The sequence below is a fragment of the Coregonus lavaretus genome (genome assembly GCF_964263955.1).
Source record: "Coregonus lavaretus genome assembly, chromosome: 3".
NCBI classification, from domain to species: Eukaryota; Metazoa; Chordata; class Actinopteri; order Salmoniformes; family Salmonidae; genus Coregonus; species Coregonus lavaretus.
The window spans coordinates 49,966,829-49,978,685 of record NC_139990.1 but is presented as its reverse complement, the minus strand read 5'-3'; the positions used below and the strand labels follow the sequence as shown (position 1 = coordinate 49,978,685).

The 11,857-nt window shown below is 43.2% G+C and overlaps 1 protein-coding gene across 1 annotated transcript in view; it reads right to left on the bottom strand.

Moving 5' to 3' along the window:
- Positions 1–10,705: 10,705 nt before the first annotated feature.
- dap3 (death associated protein 3) overlaps positions 10,706–11,857 on the bottom strand; it is a 7,835-nt gene continuing 6,683 nt past the window's right edge. Inside the window, exons 9-12 of the mRNA XM_084158321.1 lie at positions 11,814–11,857; positions 11,627–11,716; positions 11,275–11,392; positions 10,706–11,187 (exon numbers count right to left, since the gene is read on the bottom strand). The exon at positions 11,814–11,857 is cut by the window's right edge and continues 16 nt beyond it. Coding sequence (XP_084014447.1) covers positions 11,102–11,187; positions 11,275–11,392; positions 11,627–11,716; positions 11,814–11,857 — 338 coding nt within the window. The 3' untranslated portion in view covers positions 10,706–11,101. The remainder of the gene's footprint in view (positions 11,188–11,274; positions 11,393–11,626; positions 11,717–11,813) is intronic.

Below are 11,857 nucleotides of genomic sequence, written 5' to 3'. Positions count from 1 at the left end.
AATTATTAGGAAATGGAAGACATACAAGACCACTGATAATCTCCCTCGATCTGGGGCTCCACGCAAGATCTCACCCCGTGGGGTCAAAATGATCACAAGAGCGGTGAGCAAAAATCCCAGAACCACACGGGGGGACCTAGAGAATGACCTGCAGAGAGCTGGGACCAAAGTAACAAAGCCTACCATCAGTAACACACTACGCCACCAGGGACTCAAATCCTGCAGTGCCAGACGTGTCCCCCTGCTTAAGCCAGTACATGTCCAGGCCCGTCTGAAGTTTGCTAGAGTGCATTTGGATGATCCAGAAGAGGATTGGGAGAATGTCATATGGTCAGATGAAACCAAAATATAACTTTTTGGTAAAAACTCAACTCGTCGTGTTTGGAGGACAAAGAATGCTGAGTTGCATCCAAAGAACACCATACCTACTGTGAAGCGTGGGGGTGGAAACATCATGCTTTGGGGCTGTTTTTCTGCAAAGGGACCAGGACGACTGATCCGTGTAAAGGAAAGAATGAATGGGGCCATGTATCGTGATATTTTGAGTGAAAACCTCCTTCCATCAGCAAGGGCATTGAAAATGAAACGTGGCTGGGTCTTTCAGCATGACAATGATCCCAAACACACCGCCCGGGCAACGAAGGAGTGGCTTCGTAAGAAGCATTTCAAGGTCCTGGAGTGGCCTAGCCAGTCTCCAGATCTCAACCCCATAGAAAATCTTTGGAGGGAGTTGAAAGTCCGTGTTGCCCAGCGACAGCCCCAAAATATCACTGCTCTAGAGGAGATCTGCATGGAGGAATGGGCCAAAATACCAGCAACAGTGTGTGAAAACCTTGTGAAGACTTACAGAAAACGTTTGACCTGTGTCATTGCCAACAAAGGGTATATAACAAAGTATTGAGAAACTTTTGTTATTGACCAAATACTTATTTTCCACCATAATTTGCAAATAAATTCATAAAAAATCCTACAATGTGATTTTCTGGATTTTTTTTCCTCATTTTGTCTGTCATAGTTGCCGTGTACCTATGATAAAAATTACAGGCCTCTCTCATCTTTTTAAGTGGGAGAACTTGCACAATTGGTGGCTGACTAAATACTTTTTTTCCCCACTGTACATTCTCCAGAAACACTGTTCTGTTAAGAGTTCACTAATGTGTATTGCAACGTACTGGCCGCCTACTCGTCTTCTGTTATTCCATGGTAATGACTACTACCTGATGTTCTGGAACAACAAGGAAATGTTGGCGATTATTGAGAAACATAAACAATCTGAAGCATTGCATCAATTAGCTCACGCTAGTTCCATAACATATTTTTTTTCATCACATAGAAAAACTGATAGGCTACTAGAGGATTCTCTTGACATGGGATTTTGCCAACTATCTTTCTTCAAACCGTGGCAGAAATTAACTGCTTTATAGTGGTGAATGTTGTATTTTATGGTTTATATGAATAGGGACAGGTACAAACACATTAACACATTGAATGAACAATAATCTGATGCATTGCACCATAGTGTATAGCTCACACTAATGTTCAACACCTGCCCCAGTGGTATTGATGGTGCTTCTGAAGTATGTTTAGTCATTGTGGCTCTCATGTACATTTCAGTCACACTTGGTCACATTTTATGTACAGTGGTACAAATCTCTTCCCACAGCTTATCCAGATACATTGTCAATGCTTCACGCCACCCATGTCCTCCTCCTTATTACTCCACCCCCTTCACCTGAGCAGTGATATAAGGCCAGAGCTGCTTCATCACCTCACAACTGCTACCTGCAACACCTTTTCAAGCTACTGCTCCTAAATATTTGTAAGTACCTACTTTATAAGAACTTGATATAACTCTTACTTAACTTGTTTGTTAGTTTTTTCATTTTTGTAGGCCTACAGGGAATGGCAATAGTTAAAAGGGGAATATGCAGATGCTACATACATTTGACTTAAATTAATTCTATATACCTATTGATTATTGAAGAATATTGCTGGCTTCACATACTCATGGGAAATGTGAAACTGGGAAGCTATAAGTCCGACATGATTGTGTTCAATTGCTTTTGAAGTCGGAACAATCTTCAACCAATAAGATTTTAGCTAGCTTGATAAACTAGCTAACGTTGATAATGATAAAGTTAACTAGCTTGCTTAAAGGTCAAACTAGCTACATCATCCATATTGATAAGGTCCTAATTGCCAAAATCGTATTTATTGTCATCTTTTGGTTGAAAAGTTAAAAAGGTCAGTGGTGAAACGTCACAACTCGGCAACTCTGGCAACAACATTTTCTAAACACTTAAACAACACAATGTAACTCCAAGTCAATCACACTTCTGTGAAATCAAACTGTCAAGAGTGGCAAGAAGGTTTGCTGTGTCTGTCAGCGTAGTGTCCAGAGCATGGAGGCGCTAGCAGGAGACAGGCCAGTACATCAGGAGACGTGGAGGAGGCCGTAGGAGGGCAACAACCCAGCAGCAGGACTACTACCTCCAACTTTGTGCAAGGAGGAGCAGGAGGAACACTGCCAGAGCCCTGCAAAATGACCTCCAGCAGGCCACAAATGTGCATGTGTCTGCTCAAACGGTCAGAAACAGACTCCATGAGGGTGGTATGAGGGCCCGACGTCCACAGGTGGGGGTTGTGCTTACAGCCCAACACCGTGCAGGACATTTGGCATTTGGCAGAGAACACCAAGATTGGCAAATTCGCCACTGGCGCCCTGTGCTCTTCACAGATGAAAGCAGGTTCACACTGAGCACATGTGACAGACGTGACAGAGTCTGGAGACGCCGTGGAGAACGTTCTGCTGCCTGCAACATCCTCCAGCATGACCGGTTTGCCGGTGGGTCAGTCATGGTGTGGGGTGGCATTTCTTTGGGGGGCCGCACAGCCCTCCATGTGCTCACCAGAGGTAGCCTGACTGCCATTAGGTACCGAGATGAGATCCTCAGACCCCTTGTGAGACCATATGCTGGTGCGGTTGGTCCTGGCTTCCTCCTAATGAAAGACAATGCTAGACCTCATGTGGCTGGAGTGTGTCAGCAGTTCCTGCAAGAGGAAGGCATTGATGCTATGGACTGGCCCGCCCGTTCCCCAGACCTGAATCCAATTGAGCACATCTGGGACATCATGTCTCGCTCCATCCACCAACGCCACGTTGCCCCACAGAATGTCCAGGAGTTGGCGGATGCTTTAGTCCAGGTCTGGGAGGAGATCCCTCAGGAGACCATCCGCCACCTCATCAGGAGCATGCCCAGGCATTGTAGGGAGGTCATACAGGCACGTGGAGGCCACACACACTACTGAGCCTCATTTTGACTTGTTTTAAGGACATTACATCAAAGTTGGATCAGCCTGTAGTGTGGTTTTCCACTTTAATTTTGAGGGTGACTCCAAATCCAGATCTCCATGGGTTGATACATTTGATTTCCATTGATAATTTTTGTGTGATGTTGTTGTCAGCACATTCAACTATGTAAAGAAAAAAGTATTTAATAAGATTATTTCATTCATTCAGATCTAGGATGTGTTATTTTAGTGTTCCCTTTATTTTTTTGAGCAGTGTATAGCCTGTACAGCCGATAGTGGCCACTATAAGGTAAAGAGCCTAGTGTTGAGAAGTGAAGGTGCGATGACGCTAAAGCGTAAGAATGGTGCAGTTAAGATCAGAGATTCTTCTCCTGAGTGCACACTCGCCATGTTTGGAGGAGGAGGAATGCTGCCTATGACCCCAAGAACACCATCCCCACTGTCAGACATGAAAACATTATGCTTTGGGGGTGTTTTTCTGCTAAGGGGACAGGACAACTTCACTGCATCAAAGGGACGATGGACGGGGCCATGTACCGTCAAATCTTGGGTGAGAACCTCCTTCCCTCAGCCAGGGCATTGAAAATGGGTCATGGATGGGTATTCCAGCATGACAATGACCCAAAAACACACTGCCAATGCAAAAAAGGAGTGGCTCAAGAAGAAGCACATTAAGGTCCTGGAGTGGCCTAGCCAGTCTCCAGAGCTTAATCCCATAGAAATCTGTAGAGGGAGCTGAAGGTTCGAGTTGCCAAACGTCAGCCCCAAAACCTTAATGACTTGGAGAAGAGTGGAGCAAAATCCCTCCTGAGATGTGTGCAAACCTGGTAGCCAACTACAAGAAACGTCTGACCTCTGTGATTGCCAACAAGGGTTTTGCCACCAAGTACTAAGTCATGTTTTGCAGAGGGGTCAAATACTTATTTCCCTCATTAAAATGCAAATCAATTTATAACATTTTTGACATGTGTTTTTCTGGATTTTTTTGTTGTTATTCTGTCTCTCACTGTTCAAATAAACCTACCATTAAAATTATAGACTGATCATGTCTTTGTCAGTGGGCAAACGTACAAAATCAGCAGGGGATCAAATACTTTTTTCCCTCACTGTAGGTGTAGGGTTAGATGGTGGTGCAAATAAAACATTTCCCATTCCCCCTTTTTTTTGTGACGAAAATGTGCAATCCGCACTCCAACCTGCTAAAGGCAGTAATACGCAACACAGTCTAGTCTGCTGAAAATTCACACTAAGAATTGGTGGTAGGTATTTACCTGTCTTTTGACATATTCCACTTATCTTCTGTAAGTAGTGTGCCCAGCCGGTCATACACCCGTAAATAGCGCCCACTATCGGCTGTACAGGCTTTAACTTATGGATGCCTCATGGGCATTGTTAAACCACAGAGTTTCTAAACCCAGAGGCGCAACATCGTGAAACTTTCGGGGAACGCTTGTGAAGCAGGCCAGGCTGGGGTATGGGGTTTGAGAAGTCAATGACAGAAGTGAAAAATGATTCCTTAGTTGCTCATTTTCTCAAAATCGAAAGGCTCAACCTAGATTGTCATAAGTAGTTGTGAAAGAGAGCGACCTGCATCTACGTATTTTACTGGTTTGTGATTCACTGACACCGTCCCCGGTTCGTGGGGAATAAAGCAGCCCAAGAGTCAACACACAGGAACTTTATTTAAAACACACTAAGGAAGATTAACATGGGGATGAAAAGTGGGAAAGGTAGTGGAATGGTAGTAGTTCTGAAACAGAGGTAATTAATCTACTGTACACAATACTATAACTGATAGCACAAGTAGAGCAACAAGTCTATTAACAAGGGAAGGACTGTATGAAAATATATATGCTAACTGCACATATTAAAATACAGCTATACACAAAGGCAGCATATAACAATAGTAACAACTAACTATGAAGAACAATATTCAAATGTCACAACTCACTTTGTGCACACACACCATCCCACAAGTCCAGAAAGATTTGATTGAGTCGTTGTTGATGGGCAGAGACAGAGATGTCATGGGAGATGGAGAGTGGAGTGTGCAGCTCAGGGCTGTGAGGTGCTGATAAGTCACTGGCAGGAAATTAGTTGAACATGTTATTACTCCAACCACGTGAAAGTGACAAACTGACACGTTTTAGTTTGTCAAAAACAGCTTTATATCGATGGAGTGCCTTTGATTTGAGGCCTGCACAGACGCAGTTCGGCGTGAGACAACCGTTAGACCTGGGCATGAGGTTAGCTAGCCAATGTCGCCATGACATCGCCTACAAGCGTGATAGGGGATTTCTATTAGAGAAGCAGTTTCAGCCTATCGTCATAGTGTACCGTCTTTGGTTAAACTGTCCTATCCCTTTTTGTGTGGGTGTTTACAATCTAGACCAGGGGTGTCAAACTCATTCCATGGAGGGCCTAGTGCCTACTGGCTTTTGTTTTTTCCTTTCGATTAAGACCTAGACAACCAGGTGAGGGGGAGTTCCTTACTAATTAGTGACCTGAATTCATCAATCAAGTCCAAGGTAGGTATCACGTTTCAGGAGAAGACCCAGACAGTGTCGAAGTAACACAAGTTTATTACGAAAACAGGGGGCAGGCAAACAGATCAAGGGCAGGCAGAGGTCAGTAATCCAGATCAGAGTCCAAAAGGTACAGAACGGCAGGCAGTCTCAGGGTCAGGGCAGGCAGAGGTCAATAATCCAGAATCGTGTGACAAGGTACAGAACGGTAGGCAGGCTCAAGGTCAGGGCAGGCAGAATGGTCAAAACCTGGAAAACTAGAAAACAGGAATGACATTGTCCCCACAGTGACAGTACATGCATATCTGTTACGAACCCCGTGGCTTTAAAAGTCTAGGGTGGATGGAAAAGAGACCCGTAACATAACTCATGCAAATTAGAATCGTGACACGGAAACAGTGAGAACAAAAATACACCGACAACCATAAACTACCGTCAAACACAAAATGTCAAACACAATAATGTCAAAAACCCCTAAACTGATCTTGTCTGCCTCAAGAACAATTACAGTGGGTGGTCCGCTCAGGTCTAACTAGTGTTTTTAGACAATGTTCTTTCTACGGGTAATGTATGCCCAAGGGCAACTTGCTAAATCCCCCTTTTCTCAGGAACACACAACATAGTTACCATACAGAGTAACCAGCAAATGATTGAGTACACAAAAAACAGGACACCACAGTATCCATACTCACAAACGAAAAGAGTCTGTCAGCAAACACAACTGACTGGCTTTTAAAACAATAGGATGTGTGATGTGAGTGAAAAACCAGAAACAGGTGGTGCAAGGCAGAGGAATGTCCACTGATTGGTCCACCTCAGCAATCAGCAGACAAACGGATGTCGGACAGGTGGGACACACCAACGACCACCAATCAGGAACACAAAGGACACCTGTGATTAGGGCAGAAGGAGAGGAAAAACACAAAAACACATACAGGATACCTGTATCCGTAACAATATCCCAACCAGAAGCCATGGAATACAGGCAACATCCACATTAAAGGCTAGAGCTGCCGCTTTCAAGGAGCGGGACACTAATCCGGACACTTATAAGAAATCCCTCTACGCCCTCCGACGAACCATCAAACAGGAAAAGCGTCAATACAGGACCAAGATCGAATCCTACTACACCGTCGAATGTGGCAGGGCTTTCAAACTATCACAGATTACAAAGGGAAACCTAGCCACGAGCGGTCCAGTAACGTGAGCCAACCAGATCATCTAAATACCTTCTATACTCTCTTTGAGGCTAGCAACACTGAACCATGCATGAGAGCACCAGCTGTTCCGGACGACTGTGTGATCATGCTCTCCGTAGCCGATGTGAGTAAGACCTTTACACAGGTTAACGTTCATAAGGCCGCATGGCCAGACGGATTACCAGGAAGTGTACTCAGAGCATGCGCTGAACAGCTGGCAAGTGTCTTCACTGACATTTTTAACCTCTCCCTGACCCAGTCTGTAATACCTACATGTTTTAAGCAGACCACCATAGTCCCTGCGCCCAAGAACGCCAAGGTAACCTGTCTAAATGGCTATCACCCCATAGCACTCACATCTGTAGCCATGAAATTATTTGAAAGGCCTGGAGCCACTTCAATACACATACCACCCCAACAGATCCACAGATTAGGCAAGCTTTATATTTCACTCCACACTGCCCTTTACCATCTGGACAAAAGGGACACCTACGTGAGAATGCTGATCGTTGTCTACAACTCAGCGTTCAACACCATAGTGCCCTCCAAGCTCATCACTAAGCTAAGGACCGGGCCACCCCCAGGTGGTGAGGGTAGGCAACAACACATCCGCCACACTGACCCTCAACACAGGGGCTCGAGACCTTTAAGTTCCTCTGTGTCCACATCACTAAGGAATTATCATGTTGCACACACACCAACAGTCATGAAGAGGGCACGACAACACCTCTTCCCCCTCAGGAGGCTGAAAAGATTCAGCATGGGCCCTCAGATCCTCAAAATGTTATACAGCTGCACCATTGAGAGCATCTTGTCTGGCTACATCACCTCTTGGTATGCCAACTGCTTGTCATCTGTGCCTAAACTGCTATATTATATTGTGGCCTTTCTCTTGCATTTCAAAGATGGAACAAAAAATACATAGAAAACACATGTTTTTTTGTTTGTATTATCTTTTACCAGATTCTCCTACATTCATTTCACATTTCCACTAACTTCAAAGTGTTTCCTTTTAAATAGTATCGAGAATATGCATATCCTTGCTTCAGGTCCTGAGCTACAGGCAGTTAGATTTGGGTATATCATTATAGGCGAAAATTGGGGGGAAAAGGGTCCGATCCTTAAGAGGTTAACCTCATTTGAACTAAATTTATTCATGTAAAAATTGAAAGTTGGCAGGTTTTGTAGATGATCCATTCTCATTATAAAAGGGGCTAGTTTACGTACATTTTCTTTCTCTCCTTTTCCTTTTTTTGTCTCTAAATGTGTTTTCTTCATCCATGTTTGTGTGGGTGTTTACTATCTAGACAGACTTTGCCATCATACGCTGCAGCAAATAAACAATACAATCCTCTCTTTAAAATGCTGAGTTTTAACTACACAGCACAGACAGGATTCTGCTGAAAGGGGACTTTCTCCTCTCCAACAATGGAAAATACAAAGCTATCATTCAGGTTCAATACAGTTAGTGAAACACCTAATTTTCACTTCTATAAACCTTAGATATTTGGTCTGCAACTTATTTTGAAAGTACAATGCCTATAGAAAGTCTACACCCCCTTGAACTGTTTTCACATTTTGCAGGCTTAAAATTAAATCGAAAAAGGGATTAAATTAGATTATTTTCCCTACAGATCTGCACAACCTACATTTTCAAAGTAAAAGAAAGTTATTTGAAAAAATCAGATTTAAGAAAAAACTAAATGAAATATCATAATTTGATAGGTTTTACACCCCCCTGAGTTAATACTTGGTGGAAGCATCTTTGGCAGCCATTACAGCTGTGAATCATTTTCAATAAGATTCTACCAACTTCACACAACTCTTAGCAAAATATATCCATTGTTTCTGTCAAAATTGCTCAGACTCATTAAATTTGGTGTGGATCATTGATGGACAGCAATATGTAAACCTTGTTTCTGACCTTTTAAGCAGATTTAAGTCAGGACTGAGACTTGACCACTCAGGAACACTGCAGAAAAATAAAAGACTGAGGTGGGTTTTCCTCTAACTTTTTACCTGGGTTTTTCTCCTTTCCTATTTCTTTTGATCCTAACAAACTCCCCACTCCCTGCTGATGACGAGCATACCCATAACATGATGCTGCCACCACAATACTTGAAAATACAAAGGGATCAACAACGTTGCATTCACTACATATTACTGGCCTATGTGACAAAGTGAAAAGAAAGCCTGTGTTAAAAGGCTGTTAAGTAATACTGCAATACAGCATGGCAAATAAAATACTTTTTTTGGCCTAAATTATAAACTACAGGGTTGGTTCAAATCCAATACAACACAACAGAGTGAAACCCTCTCTATTTTCAAGTATTGTGGTGGCAGCATCATGTTATGGGTATGCTTGTCATCGGCAGGGATTGGGGAGTTTGTCAGGATCAAAATAAATATGAAAGGAGCAAAGCCCAGGTAAAAAGTTAGTCTTCTGAAAACCTGACCCTGGGATAGAGTTTTATTTTTCAGCTAGTCAATTGTACACATTTTATTGCCAAAGACACACCAGAATGGCTTGCCAAGAGGTGACAAGGTTTATATTTAGCTTCCCATCAATAATCCCCAACCAAATTTACTGAGCAATTTTGACAAAATCGATGTATGTAAGAGTTGGTAGGATCTTAATGAAAATTATTCACAGCTGTAATGGCTGCCAAGGGTGCTTACACAAAGTATTACCCTGAGGGGGGTTGAGACCTATCCAATTATGATATTTAATTGATTTAGCAAAACATTCTAACTTTCTTTCACTTTTAAAATGTGGATTAGGTTGTGTAGAACTGTAAGAAAAAATCTAATGTAATCCCTTTTTGGATTAAATGTTAAGGCAGCAAAATCTGAATAAAGTTCAAGGAGGTGTAGACTTTCTATAGGCACTGTATATTTTGCTGACGGACACCAGTTGGTTTTGGCGTACACAATGCTAATATTAACATTTTTTGGGGGGGGACATGTTATCACACTAACTTGTTATTGCCCTCTAATTATGATATCCCTTTTAATAAAACAATAAAGTAATAATTTAAAGTGGACACAGACAGCGGATCAAGGGAATGCACACAGCACTACAGAACAGAGGCATCCTTTTACGCTAATTAATTTTCTATTTGCAGACCGATGGCAACTTTGTGCTCTACGGTTGGGATCGGGTTCTCTGGGAATCTCTGAACACAGATGCTCAGGAGGTCATCCTCCAACAGGATGGCAATCTGGTCATCTACGCCAGGGTTTCCAAAACTCGGTTCACCCAGGGGGGCCCCAGGACTGAATTTGGGAAACCTTGATCTACGCCATCCCACATGCCACCCCAACAATGCACAAAGCGGTCACCTCACCTTCACTGACGAAGGCGCCCTGGTGCTTTACATTCCCGGAAATGTGGTCTGGTGCTCTCGTGATGACACTGGTAATGAGGGAGAGTAACACCTTCGCATCGCAATACCTGTCTATGTCTACCACTAAAATCTGCATTCAAAAGCCTCTCTTGGCCTTTGATTTGCTCAAATAAAGAAGACATTTACTTTTAAAGTAGTGGTTTGTGTTGTAATTCTGTGCATTGTGACTGCGGATTCTCTGTGTTCAAAAGACAAACATCACTAACTTTTAATCATGGAGATTATAGCTTTGACTCACATAAAAGAGAACATGAGATCTGACTGTTTTTCATGTACATTTTTATTATGAAAGAGACATACACTATCATGCATCACAGCAGAATAATTTATGGAGGGATACACACATATACATGGATTATAACGTTGCAGTTATGCGTGAGTCTGTATTGGTGTTTGTCCCATAGAGAATGATAGAGGCCGCTAATGGCAAAAAAGCGTTTTAGCACGGGCAGCACCATTGAGGGCTTCAACCATGCTTCTGCCATTTTAAAGTAGTCAACTGGGTGGGGATTCCTATGGGTTGTAGCCTCAATGGCGCTGCCCATGCTGTCACAGATGCTATAACGGCACAGATAAAGATGAGTCCTCTATCCATCTCTATGACTTGTCCATGATTATGGGTGTGTGTGAGTGGGAGGATGTGGGCCCATGTGTGATGTTACAGGAAGGCACACAGTCTCTCCAATACAGAAGGGTTTCTGTTGCTGAGGAAGATCAGTTCTTTCTTCCCTTCCTCTGTCTGACCTGAGAGAGAGAGAGACGGAGCTCAGTTCAAAATGTCAATCTAAACCAACACAAACTGTGCCAGGGGTGAAAGTGAATAGCTCTTACTATGTGGGTGTTGTAGCCAGTGGCGGTCCAGGTAGTAGAGGTAACAGCTCTCAAACTCCTTCTCACTGTAGTTGGAGACTGGTACTGGGACAAACGGGTCCATACTGTCAAAGCCCTCCTGTATGGGGAACACAGAAGAGGATAGAAGTGTTTATAGGTGAACTTATGTTTCTATTTGACTGGTCATACAATAACATGAAACATGATGTATGTAAACACGTCAGAAGAGTATTTTCCAAAACATCTAGATCAGTCCCTTCCCTTAGCCCAGATCAATAGACACCCAGGGCTGGAGGTTGTTTTTGGACTGGACATACAACATTAAAATCGGGATGTAATCATGACCCCTGACCTCTCCCAGCAGCTCCTGGGGCAGGTAGGCAGAGCTTGGAGCGTAGAGAGACCCTGTCTGAGACAGAGTGGCGATGACCGCCCCTCCACACTGAGGAGAGAGAGACATATATAGGGGTGGTGGTGTAAATGAGATGTAATTTTGTAATGTGTATTAGACAAAGAGGATAACTCCATGCAGTTCTGACCCAGTCATTGTTGATCATCTTCCTCAAGTTATGAACCAATGTCA